The 13,760-nt window shown below is 51.7% G+C and overlaps 1 protein-coding gene across 1 annotated transcript; it reads left to right on the plus strand.

Moving 5' to 3' along the window:
• The first annotated feature begins 9,833 nt into the window (after positions 1 to 9,833).
• Positions 9,834 to 10,790, plus strand: LOC135578079 (olfactory receptor 14J1-like). The gene has a single exon (XM_065048276.1). The coding sequence runs from the start codon at positions 9,834 to 9,836 to the stop codon at positions 10,788 to 10,790; it is 957 nt and encodes a 318-aa protein (XP_064904348.1).
• The last annotated feature ends 2,970 nt before the right edge of the window (positions 10,791 to 13,760 follow it).

A 13,760-nucleotide genomic window follows, 5' to 3' on the forward strand; every position in this document is an offset into this window, starting at 1 on the left:
AGGAAATTGCTGACAAACACTTGTAACCTTGCCCAGCTTAGCCATTCGCTCCATCACCTTGTGCCAACCACGCATCTACCTTCTGGTGGCGGGGAGAGCACCGGGCCCCCTTCAAACCACTCTGCATTCCACTTCCTACAGCTGCTGACCCTAGCTCCCCACTCCATCAGGACGGTGAGCTCTGCAGTGCTCCTCAAGAAGGCATTCCCTTCATTTGGCTACTGCTATCCAGCTGAAAAGGATGATCATCCATCAGATGAACCTGGAAGGTTGCCCTGCTGGGAGATGGCCTTGCAGCGGAGAAACTCCAGCTGCCTCGTCCAGCTCTTCCTCCTTCAGCCCCTGTCAAGGGATTCCACCGGCTCCTCAAGGACTTCCTCTCCGATGTCTTCAGGCTGCCTCCAGGCCAGCTCTGGCAGCAGACACGGGACGCTGCTCCCTTTTATACTGCCCCGGGGCATTGTGACATCAGCATTGCCCCGTGGTCACATTGTGACATGGAGGTGATATGGGCCCCCAGTGTCCCACCCCACCCACTGCCCATGCACCCAGCACTCCGTGGAGGAAGGACTTCGGGGTGCTGCTGGCCCCGAGGCTGTCCTTGTGCCCAGGAGGCCCAGGGCGCTGTCCCTGCTCTTGGTGGTCACGCACTGGGCATGGCTGAAACCACCTGGGAATGGCGGTGGCATGAAATTACTGAGGAGGTTATTCACATACAAAGGAACTTCTTCTCTTTTCCTTTAAAGTTACTAAAAGAAACTATGAAAAACAATCCTCTAGTACATGATGGTAATGAATTGCTCTGCGAAAGTGCTGCCATGGGTGCAGGAACCTGCCAGCCTACGTCTATTCCATTAAAGAATCTCAACATTTTGGTGCTGCCTCCATGTGTTTGGCATGTGGCCTCTCTCACCTCCTAGATGTCCAGGTAGGAAAACAGGTGGGGGAGCAGGTCTCAGCTAAACCCCAGGGCACCTGCTATGGAAAGCATAGGTGTGAAAGCATAGGCATAGCCTCTGGGCTCAGGCACCAGGTTCTGTGGGCTGGCAGATGGCTGCCTGACAGCTCAGACATGGTAATTATCCCTAATTCAAGCACTCGGGGTAATGCAAGGTGGTGCCGTGTTGGAAGCGCTTCATTAACTGCAGAAGAGTAAAGACAAGCCCACGGGCAGATCCTCTGCTGCAAAGGGTCTTCACATCCTTTGGTCTCACCGTGAACCTGTGCCCTCACATTCTGGATTAAAGTGACTACAATTAGACTTAGCTTAATTCTCCCTAGAAACAAAGTAAGAACCTACCCAGTCTACTCAGCCAGTTCCGCTGTCCTAAAAGTCCCCAGGCAGATGAATCTCCAAAACCAGAACATGGGCGGCTGCTCATCCTGTTGGTCATTTTTCTATCACATGCCATTTATTGAGTGTTATTGACAACAAGGACATTTTTGCCCCCAGCCGTGGGAACAGAAGCAGGAGAACAGTGTGAACCTTATAAATCCTCTTACCGAATTGCTGCCAAACTGATTCCCAGTTTACATTCTCACTTAGTGATGTCCAGAGTTGACTAATTCCCAACCAAAATTGAGATGGTGTGGTCAGTTCTTGCAATACTATCATGCATCGCGACATAACTTGTGATTTCCCTCCAGTTCGTATCATTACAAAACTAAGCATCTCTGTTTTCCTTACAAATGTGTTGCTTCCATGCTCACCGAGAGAACTTGCAAGTGTAACACTCTAATTTTTTAAAGTGAGTGGGAAAATGAAAACCAACTGCGTTTCTTATATGTCTTATTTTTAACTTCAGGGTGGTGATTTTTTAAGCTCCTCCTTTAGTGCATTCACTAATTACAGATATGGACTCACCTTGATGTGCTGATCAGGTGCTGGAAAAATTTTCAGCAATAGCACAAAACTTGGGGTTACACCCTCTGCTGTGTCTGCCTGCAAAGTGTCCTTGTTTTCCAATGAAAACTGCCCTGTGCTTGCACGAGATCTGACTTTTAATAGACCTATTTTCCCCTCCCCAGGCCACAGGAGGACATTAACCCACTTCCCCCTGAGCTGCCTGGTTTAGAGCTTCAACAACCCCTCAGCTGGTCTGTTTAGGAGACGCCCCAGCCGCGATTCACCACCCTCTATGAGGAGGAGATTTGCACTTGCTGAGATAAGTGCCTCTCACAAGCAAGCAAATCACTTTCTCTAGGAACTTTTTATAGATCACAGTATCACAGTATGTTTGGGATTGGAAGGGACCTCAAAAGATCATCCAGTCCAATCCCCCTGCTGGAGCAGGAACGCCCAGGTGTGGTCGCACAGGAACATGTCCAGGCGGGTTTTGAATGTCTCCAGAGAAGGAGACTCCACAACCTCCCTGGGCAGCCTGTTCAGTGCTCTGGCACCCTCACTGAGAGAAGGTTTTTCTCAAATTTAAGCGGAACCTCTTGTGTTCCAGCTTGATCCCATTACCCCTTGTCCTATCATTGTTTGCCACCAAGAAGAGCCTGGCTCTGTCCTCGTGGCACTCTCCCTTTATATATATATAAACATTAATAGGTTCATCCCTCAGTCTCCTTTAAATTAAAGAGACCCAGCTCCCTCAGCCTTTTTTCATAAGGGAGATGCTACACTCCCGTAATCTTCTTTGTTGCCCTACGCTGGACCCTCTCCAGCAGTTCCCTGTCCTTCTGGAACTGAGGGGCCACAACTGGACACAATATTCCAGATGTGGTCTCACCAGGGCGGAGTAGAGGGGAAGGAGGACCTCTCTCGATCTACTAACCACCCCCCTTCTAATACACCCCAGAATGCCATTGGCCTTCCTGGCCACAAGGGCACAGTGCTGGCTCATGGTCACCCTGTTGTCCACCAGGACCCCCAGGTCCCTTTCCCCTACACTGCTCTCTAATATGTAATTTCCCAACCTATACTGGAACCTGGGGTTGTTCCTGCCCAGATGCAGGACTCTACACTTTCCCTTGTTAAATTTCATCAGGTTATTCCCCGCCCAACTCTCCAGCCTGTCCAGGTCTCTGATGGCAGCACAGCTTCCAGTGTCAGCCACTCCTCCCAGCTTAGTGTCATCAGCAAACTTGCTGATAGTCACTCTATTCCCTCGTCTAAATCATTAATGAATATATTGAATAATATTGGCCCCAGCACTGACCCCTGAGGCACTGCACTAGATACTGGCCTCCAACTAGACTCCGCACCATTGACTACCACTCTCTGGCTTCTCTCCTTAAGCCAGTTTGCAACCCACCTCACTACTCTATTGTCTAGACCACACCTCCTCAACTGAGCTGTGAGGATGCTGTGGGAGACTGTGTCAAAGGCTTTACTGAAGTCAAGGTAGACCGCATCCACCGCTCTGCCATCATCCATCCACCTTGTTACATTCTCATAAAAGGCTATGAGGTTGGTCAAGCACGACTTATCCTTGGTAAAGCCATGCTGACTGCCCCTAATAACCCTCTTATGCTTGATATGCCTTGAGATGGCACCAAGGATAAGCTGTTCCATTACTTTCCCAGGGACAGAGGTGAGGCTGACCGGTCTATAATTACCCGGGTCCTCCTTCTTGCCCTTTTTGAAGACTGCAGTGACATTTGCATTCCTCCAATCCTCGGGCACCTCTCCCGTTTCCCAAGACTTGGCAAAGATGATGGAGAGCGGTCCAGCAATGACTTCAGCCGGCTCCCTCAGCACCCGCGGGTGCATCCCATCCAGACCCATGGATTTAAGGATGTCCAGACTATTTAATTGCTCCCTAACCCAGTCCTCATCGACTAAAGCAAACTCCTCCACTGACCTGGCTTCATCGGGGGTCTCAGGGGTACAGGGCTCCCCAGGACAGCCCCCAGCAGAGTAGACTGAGACAAAGAAGGCATTCAGTAATTCTGCCTTCTCTGTATCTTCTGCCACCAGGGCACCCACCCCATTCATCAGTGGGCCTACATTGCCTCTGGTGTTAGTTTTATCTGCTGTGTATTTGAAACATTTCTTTTTGCTGTCCTTGACCCCTCTCACCAGCTGTCATTCTAAGGAGGCCTTGGCTATCCTAGCTGCCTTCCTGCATCCTCTAACAGCAGCCTTATATTCCTCCCAAGTGGCCAGCCCCTGCTTCCACGACCTGTAAACTCTCCTCTTCTGCTTGAGCATACCCAACAGATCCCTATTCAACCACGCAGGCCTCCTGGCTCCCTTCCTTGACTTCCTACGTGTGGGGATGCTCTGATCCTGAGCGTGGAAGAAGCAATCTCTGAATGCAATCCAGCTATCTTGGGCCCCTTTTCCTTCAAGCAGTCTTGCCCATGGGATTTCCCCCAGCAATTGCTTGAAAAGGCCAAAGTCAGCCCTGCTAAAGTCCAGGGTTGCAATTCTACTTGCTATTCTGTTCCTGCCACACAAGATGCTGAACTCCACCATCTCGTGGTCACTGCAGCCCAGGCTGCCCTCAACCTTTACTGCTTCGACCAGACCCTCCTTGTTAGCGAGGATGAGATCCAGCAGTGCACCTCTCCTAGTCGGCTCCTCCACCATCTGCATGAGGCAGTTCTCACCGATGCACTGGAGGAACCTCCTGGACTGTGGCTGGCTGGCTGAATGGTCCATTTCCATGATAAATAATAATAAAGCCAGATTTCTTATATTTCCGTCCCCCTCCCAATGCCCTCATTTCCAAAACAGCTGTTATCAACAATCTCCAGTATATACTGATGTAGAGAATCTCCTGATAAAGACTGAATGTGTCAGAGAAGTGGGTGCTAAAGCATCACTTGAGCAAGGAGACAGGCCAGGACACCTCAAGAAGAATCACACAACTCTGGACCAAGAGGTGGGTGTTCCTGGCAATCTCAGGTGCCACAGCACAGAGATACTTGTGTTCAGGGAGCTGGTCAAGTGACCCATCTCCTGTTCTGTAATGGTGTCTGAGTTTGCTCAGGTCACCCCTGACTTGAGCCCCATCCACTGCTGGGTGTTCTCCAGACTCCTGCCTTCAGGAACAAAGTCCAGGAGACCTTGCTGGTGAAGATGGAGGCAAAGAAGCCATGAAGAACCTCAGTCCTGTCTGATTCTACTCTTATGAAGTTCAGCAGCAGGTCTATGTTATCCTGGCCTTTTTCTGTAAGGAAGCTCTGTCAGCTCATCTTGCCGCCCTCAGCCTCCCCTGCAGGTACCAAGTCCAGGGCAGCTTTGGTATCATCCCCACATCCATGGACAAGGTTTCTAAATTCCTCCTTTGCAGCTTCCCCTGCTCCCACCTCTGTGTGCTGCCTTTTGCCCTGGAGCTCCATCAGTTCAGAGGAGCAGCCTCACGAGATAAATGCTTCTGTTCATGGGTACTTGGAGAGATCATTCTTGTGCTTGGAGCAGGATTTCCTGTAAGGATTATCAGATTTCCTGAGCTCCTTCACCCTTCAGATCTACTTCCATGGCACCATTTTGCCCACCATCCCCCAGTATGTCAAAGTCTTCTCCTCTGGAGCCCACCAGCCTGTGCTCTGCTGCTGGCCTTCCTCCCTCCCCTCTGGTGCCTGGGACCCCTCTGTGTCCTGGTCACAACAGCCAAGGTGGACACTGATGTTCACATCCCTCACCAGCTATTCCTTGTTTCCCAGTTCCAGATCCAGCTGAGCATCACTCTCATTGGCCCACAATGCAGACACGTTAAGCAGTTGGCCCAAGATCCTTTGGACTGATGGCACTTGCCACTTTGCCAGGCCAGTTAATGTCAGAGCAATTACAGTTCCCCATAGGAACCTGCTCATTGACTGGTGACTTCCTCCTTGAGTTCCCCATAGCAATTACAGTTCCCCATAGGAACCTGCTCATTGACTGGTGACTTCCTCCTTGAGTTGCTGACAGAAGATCTTGTCCATTTCTTCTACATGATCATGTAGTTTGTAACACCCAACACATTGTCACTCTCTATTGGGTTTACATGATAAACTCTTGGAACTGGGGGTAGGTGTGGGTGTGCTACAGTTGTCACCTCTCTGAGAAGACAACAGGAGTTTGACCAATGTCAGACAGAGCCGATTTCAGCTGCTCCAAGATGGACCCACTCCTTGCCAAATCTGAGCCACTCAGTGATGCTGGCAGCACCTCTGGGATATTGTATTTGAGAAAGGGTAAAAAATGCTACACAACAGCAGGTGGGAGACAGGAGGGAGGAGACGGGAGAGAAAAGCTCTGCAGACACCAAGGTCATATCCCATAGGACCCAAGCAGGTCCCTCAGCAGGCCAAAGCTTGCTCTCCTGAAATCCTGCTCTTGGCCTTGTTCTCATCTCCCAGGAGCCTCAGCTCCACTTTCCATCCCTGACTGTTCCATCCTGACCAACTCTTTCTGGTTTGTAAGTGTGAAGTCCCACAGGGCACCTCACCCCACTGACTCCTCAGTCACCCGTGTCAGGAAATGTTGTCAATGAGCTCCAAACCCTCCTGGATGGCTGGTTCCTTGTAGATATTCTGATATCTCAGGTCTGCCATGAGGACACAGCCTGGAAACATGAGGCTTCTTTCATTTGTCTGAAGGAGTCCTCATCTCATTCCTCTTCCTCATCAGTGAGTCAGTAGCTGATGTCCAGTCGCCACAACACTGCCCATGTTGTTCTGCCCTCTCATGCTGACTCCTCAGCCTTCAGCTGACATTGTCTGTCCCCAGACAGAGCTCCACACATTCCTGCTGCTCTACCACATGAACGGAAACTTGCTCTCTAAATCCAGATCTCCGGTATTATGAGCACCAGAGCCCCAAGACCCTACCGTTTCTACAGAAGATGGTATTCATAGCATCCTATAACTCCTCATACTGTTATGTTGGGAGAGACAACACATCAGGATAAACAATCTGCATGCTAACAGCTGAGCAAATGGAGCTTCAGTCAAAGGAGGGTCCAGACCTTGAGAAAATCTGGGATTCACCCAACAGAAAGGTCTCTAATTTGTACATAGAAAACTGAGCAGTGCTGTATCAGGGTGGCACAATAACCCCATCCATCAGGACAGAGCAGGACCTGACACGCTGAGCAGTGACCCTGAGGAGAAGGGCCTGGGCACTACAAGGTCCCCACACCAGCCCGTGGTGCACGCTCACCATGAACAAGGCAGCTGCACTCGGGGCTGCATGAGGAGGAGCGTGGGGACCCAGACACCTGCAGCTCTCATCCCATTCGGTTCAGCACTGGTGTGACCCACACACACGGGTGTGTGCCAGTGTGCAGCTTCCCAGTTTGGAGCAGCAGGGAGGAACTGCAGAGTGCAGGGCTGTGCCAAGGCAGGTTCAGCACCTTGTGCACATGGTGTGGGGTGCTGAGGGACCTGGGCTGCTTTGGCCCAGCAGCGCTGGGGAGGCTGCAGCAGTGCAGGAGTAGCCTGAGAGTGCTTGAAGGGCGGTTTCAGAGATGGTGGAGGTTTCTTCATAGTGGGAAAGAGCATGAGAAAGAAATAATGGCCCAAAGTGCAGCTGGGGAGGTCCAGGCTGGACATGAGCAGAAAGGAATGTGATGGAAGGGCAGTGCTGTGGGGGAGCAGGTCAGCAGAGGGAGTCTGCATCAGCCCAAGGCTTTGTGCTTCAAGGACCAGCTGGGGAGGATGGAGAGATCTCAGCAAAGGAAGGAAGATGCTCAGACAAGAGCAAGGTGGGGCAGCAGGGGGGATGTCTCCAGCCTGCAGGGACAGAGGTGCAGGGGATGCCACAGCACAGGACAGGCTGTCGTGGAGATGATCAAGGGATGTAAAGAGGCTGAAAGCCCCACCAGACATGAGCTCCTTCTCCCCTTGGCTCTGGCTGTTGTCTGCACCTCTGATGCCTGTGAGGAGACACCTTGTCCTTGCAGCACAGGGGCCTCATGGCTCCTTGTCCCCAGGCAGGAACCTGGGAGGTGTGGGACCATAGTCCTGCCCTTGGCCTTGCACAGCCCCACATCACACTGTCCCAGGAAGGGCCCTGGGCAACGTGGGAGGGACAGGATCTGATTTCCCAGGGCTGGGGGTCAGGGCTTAGTTCTTTGGTTAATGAAACACATCCAGGTTTACTCAGCATCAGAGAGACCTTTACTTTGCTTTTCCTGACCTGTCATCACTGCCTCCAGTTTTCTGCTCTAACCGAACTCTGGGGTCATTTCTTCAGCTGTGTCCCTCAGTGGGACCTATTAACATTACAAGAAACTTTGGAGTTTACATCTGACTTTGACTTCTTGAGAAGTTTCTTCAGCTTCCCCTCAGGGTCTGAGGTTCATGGACTCAGCACCAAACCCACCAGAGGGGTCATTAAAGTGCCTTGGGCTGCTCCTGAGCTGCTGAGCTGGGCTGTTCTCCTGGGAAAGGCAATGTAGGTGGTTGGTTGCTATGGACTCAATGAGACACAAATCTTCAGAATCCTGACACAGTAAGACTTTCGCTGTAGGACAAGGCAGCTGCATTTCCTGGAGGGATCTCCTAAAGCCGCCACAAGACACAGTTTGCAGGATCTCTAAGGTCTTTCTCACAGTATCTCTGTTGTAGAGAAGAACACACTCCAGACCAGCACATCCCTGCTGCACTGTCAGAGGGACAGGGCATGATGGCAGCTTCTGCTGAGGGTGATTGCAGGGGGAGCACCCAGGGGTGCCCAGGGCTGTCCTGCAGAGAAGGGTCCCTGCACCCCAGGGCTGTGCCGGGCAGGGACTCTGCCGCCTGCCAGGGTCAGCGCTCAGCCTGCCCGGGAGATCCCATGGCAGCAGCTGTGGGGGGAAGGAGCGACCCCCGGCAGGGCAGGCAGGGAGCTTGTGGGGTTGAAGGGGGCTGTGTGGGTCAGGGCTGCTCAGAGCTCCAGATCCCCCCACAGACATGGCAGAGGGGCCTTCTGAACAACAATATTGATACAGCAACAGCTGCAAGGGAAGGAGTCTGTGCTTTCAGTTTTCCACTCTTGCTCGTCTGGGTGTGCAGTGGGAGATGGGGATTTATTTCTCTCTTTGGAGCAGACACTGAGACCCCAGTTCTCGTTAGGACTGGTCTGAGCTGCTCCTGAGTCCCTGCACACACAGAGCTGTCCCTGGGCAGTGCCAGGAGGTGTGAGCAGGACAGAGCTGAGCACACAGCGGGTGGGACAGGGTCTGTGACACTGACAGGGAGCAGACCAGGGACAGACACACAGCTGCAGGCAGCACAGACATGGGCAGGAAGACTTAACTGCTATCAGAAATGCTGGGGATGGGATTTAGGAATGTCTCTCACATCCTTTCTAGTGCAGACACATTTCCCAGTGCAACCCCTGGTCTCCTCTCCTCCCCAGCAGACCCTCTGCCCCAAAGCCATGGGGTCCAGGTCACAAGTCTCCACCTCAGCAGCTGGACCTCCAGGGGAAGGGTTCCTGGAACGTGGTACACAAATAAGGTGCTAAAAGTACTTGCTCTACAGTGTGATAATGTGAGTGGCAGCAGCACAGCCGGGTCAGGAGAAGGTTCCACAGCATGCCCGTCTGCCTTTCTGTCCTTGCTTTACTTTCTGGTAGCACTGCAGTGTCCTTCCCTGTTTCTCCACCTGTCCCTGCTGCTCTTGCTCTCTGGGGTTGGGGTGGGAGTGTGGGCCAGTTTTTGTTCTGACACCAACTCAGGGGGTTTTGCCCCAGAGCTGTGTTCGTGGAAACCAGATGCCCAAGCTGCATTTTAAACTGTGATGAACTGTTTTTTCTCAGCTGGTAGAAAGAGAGAATGAGCGGAAACATCCCTCCATCAGGGAGGGCGTTTTCCATCAGAAACAGCATGTTTATTTTCCTCAGAGAAGTCTCCCCTAACCTGTCACTGCCTTTTCCTCCTTGCACAGGTCCTCATGCCCACAGGCAGCCAATGTCCAACAGCAGCTCCATCAGCCAGTTCCTCCTCCTGCCGTTCACAGACACACGGGAGCTGCAGCTCTTGCACTTCTGGCTCTTCCTGGGCATCTACCTGGCTGCCCTCCTGGGCAACGGCCTCATCATCACCACCATAGCCTGGGACCAGCACCTCCACACCCCCATGTACTTCTTCCTGCTCAACCTCGCCCTCCTTGACCTGGGCTGCATCTCTACCATTGTCCCCAAATCCATGGCCAACTCTCTGTGGGATTCCAGGGTCATTTCCTATGCAGGATGTGCTGCACAGGTCTTCTCTTTTTGTTTCTTGCTTGGTTCAGAGTATTTTCTTCTCACCGTCATGTCCTACGACCGCTACGTTGCCATCTGCAAACCCCTGCACTACGGGACCCTCCTGGGCAGCAGAGCTTGTGTCCACATGGCAGCAGCTGCCTGGGCCACTGGGTTTCTCAATGCTCTGCTGCACACGGCCAATACATTTTCACTGCCCCTGTGCAAGGGCAATGCCCTGGGCCAGTTCTTCTGTGAAATCCCCCAGATCCTCAAGCTCTCCTGCTCACACTCCTACCTCAGGGAACTTGGGCTTCTTGTGGTCAGTGTCTGTTTAGCTTTTATGTGTTTTGTGTTCATCGTGGTGTCCTATGTGCAGATCTTGAGGGCCGTGCTGAGGATCCCCTCTGAGCAGGGACGGCACAAAGCCTTTTCCACCTGCCTCCCTCACCTGGCCGTGGTCTCCCTGTTCCTCAGCACTGGCATGTTTGCCAACCTGAAGCCCCCCTCTATGTCCTCCCCATCCATGGACCTGGTGGTGTCTGTTCTGTACTCAGTGGTGCCTCCAGCAGTGAACCCCCTCATCTACAGTATGAGGAAACAGGAGCTCAAGGATGCTGTGAGGAAACTGATGACTGGATGGTTTTCTGAATCATTAAACTGCTCATCTGCTTCTGCCTAGTTGTTTCAATATAACTACAGACCCAGCCCGTCATCTGGATTGTCTGTTGTTGTTAGTAGGGTGTTTATTGTGAAAATGTTGTCGTCCGCTTTCCTAATTCTCTGTCTGCTTTTCTTTTATAGCCACTGGTGGTTTAAATGAGGAGCTGTGCTCTCCTTGTCTTTAAGCAAAATAAAGGGCTCTTTAATGACTCGTTTTTCACTATATCCTTCCTGCAAGGCCCTTTTAAAGCTTCTGGGATGGTTCCCGTGATGGGTGGAAGGGAAGAGTCCATCATGGCAGCCCTGCCGGGGAGCAGCAGCGCTTGTTCTTCCAGAGCTGTTCTGGTTCCACTCCCACACTCTCCTTCTCATCCCTGGTGTTGGTGCAAGGCCTGAGTGCTCTGGCAGCTTGGTCACAGTCCTGCTGTGTGTCAGTGCTGTGGGCGCAGGCAGGGACAGGCAATGGGCACTGCTGTGACAGAGCTGGCCTCAGTAACAGTACTTCCACAAGGAAAAGTGATCTTTTTTGGGTGGTGCATGATGGTTTATATCTTCTTGCAATGTTTCTCTCAAGCTTATTCCTACAGAATTGGCCACAGATGAAACACCCGTGTGCAGCTGAACAGTGTGTGTGTGCAGGGCTGGCACCCAGCAGTGTCCTCTCACAGCCAGGCTCCTGCCAGAGACCTGCAGGACCAGCAGAGCAGGGGCTGGGCTGTGCCCCTGTGCACGGGACACCCCATGGAAGGAGCCCCACGTCAATCACCATGGACTGGCCCCTCACAACCACCATTTCCAGCACTGGCCTCTCACCCCATCTCAGAGTTCTTTGTCCGTCCATGGAATTACATGGAATGAGTAGGTGAGAGGTTCATGTTTGCATTGTACAGATGAGATGTGACCATGCACATCATGTACGTGAAGTGACATGAACCTCAGTCAGCAAAAACACCATCCTACAATTGCTAACCTAAAATATGTAAATCTTCTCAGTTTTGGTCAGTCTGCTGCTTGAACAAAGATGGAAGTGACATTTTAGACACCTAATCAGAACCTGCAAAGAATACTGTCCTTGCAGCGCAGACACTCTGGAGCCTGCACAATTAGCTGAGTCTTGTTCTAACATCTGTCTCAAGACGGTTACATAAAGTGTCCTTTAGCTGAGCTTTGCTCCTTTCACGCTCATTATAATACTAAAACACACATCCCCAGGATGGGAGCCCCAGGCTCAGCCCGGGACCCTCTCTCAACAAGCATGTGTAGTGGTAAAATGATTATGTAACCAATATGCCAATGTGTAAGCACTTGGCTCTTTAGGACTGCCGGGAGGGTGTGAATGTAGGGATAAGATTTGTACATAATAGATGTTCCTTCTCTATCTGTTGTGCTGGTTTCATTCCAACATCCAGACTTGCACAGCTCTGGAATAAACAAGATCTCATCTCTGGGTGTGGTATTGGCTTTGCACTTCAGGTAGCAAATTCACCATGAGCAACCAGGAAGAAGGAAAACAATAAAAAATAAAAGAGGTAGGAGAGGACATAGAAAAGGTCTCAACATTTCACATTCCTGTCAAGAATGCTTCTCCACTCAGATCATTGATAGGAAATAGATTTGATCAGTTTGAGAAAACAAGCATACTTTTATCTAGTCAGGTCCTGGCCCATAAGGAGGGTGATGGATGGGTATGGGATTATGAGGTCACTTGTGTCTCAGAAACTCATAACTAAGTTCAAAGACTATGGCTGTGAAGGAGACAGGGAAGTCAGTTCTGTCCCTGGAGGTGGCAGGCCAGAAACAGGAATAGAGCTGGGAAGGTTTCTCTGCCTAAGTGCCCACAGGCCCTGCCCAGGAAGAGGACTTGGAGACGGGTTGTCATGTCCATCCCACCTGAGAACATGACGGGACATCGGCAGGGACATGGTCGTGTCTGTCAGAGAAGCTGAAAGGCCAGCAGCACTCATGGGATTTAGGAGATCATGGTGAGGTGACTTCTCTCCAGTCAGGTAAAAGACCACAAGAAATGCTGGGGTGAGAGCAGGTGGGGAAGCGAGATGGGTGTCTGCAGCCTGCAGGGAAAGAGGGGCAGGGGTAGCACCGTGTAGAACAGCCTGTGGTGGAGATGGCAAAGGGCGCTGTAAGGCTGGAAGGGACCCACAGAACCCAGGTCTCTGTCCCCTTGGCCAGGGCAGTTGTCTCTGCCACTGAGGCCCAGCAGAAGACATGTTGTCCTCATGGCACTGGGGCCTCGGTGCCTCCTTGCAGCCCCATGGGGAAGCTGGAAGTTGTTGTCCCAGTGTTGTCCTTCCCTGGGCCTTGCACACCCACATCCCACGGTCCCAGGAAGAGCCCTGAGCCGTGTGTGAGGGACAGGATCCCCCTTCCCATTGCCTGCAGCTCATGGCTCCTCCTTTCTGCTTCAGAAAGCAAACCAAGGGGTTTCTGAGCACCAGAGCTGAAGAAAAGACTCAAAGGAGACCTCATGGTGGCTACAGCTTCCTCACAAGGGGAGAAGGAGGGGAAGGAATCTCTTCTCTCTGGTGACCAATGACAATATCCAAGGTAATAGCAGGAAGATATACCAGGAGAGGGTCAGGTTGGACATGAGGGAGAGGTTCTTCCCCCTGAGGTGCTGGACACTGAACAGGCTCCCCAGGGAGGTGTCACGGCCCCAACCTGACAGTGTTCAAGGAGAGACTGGACAATGTCTTCAGACATACGGTGTGACCTGTGGGGTGTCCTGTGCAGGGACAGGAGTTGGACTCCATGATCCTTGTGGGTCCTTCCAATTCAGGACATTCATTGATTCTATGAAATACTAGGTCAAAAGTCCATATTTTCATTGTACAGATGAGTTGCAAACATACACATCATGTGCATGTCCAGTGTGTGCATGTGGTGAGATGAACCCAAGTGAGCACAAATGCTATCAGCTGTTCCTTGGGGTGCCATAAAGGTCAGTGGGACAGAGATGGTGTTCAGGGGTCTC

The sequence above is a fragment of the Columba livia genome, unplaced genomic scaffold (genome assembly GCF_036013475.1).
Source record: "Columba livia isolate bColLiv1 breed racing homer unplaced genomic scaffold, bColLiv1.pat.W.v2 Scaffold_378, whole genome shotgun sequence".
Taxonomy (NCBI): Eukaryota; Metazoa; Chordata; class Aves; order Columbiformes; family Columbidae; genus Columba; species Columba livia.

Bases quoted from the DNA above. Each gene is read 5' to 3' on its own strand.
- LOC135578079 (XM_065048276.1), top strand. From the start codon at position 9,834: ATGTCCAACAGCAGCTCCATCAGCCAGTTCCTCCTCCTGCCGTTCACA.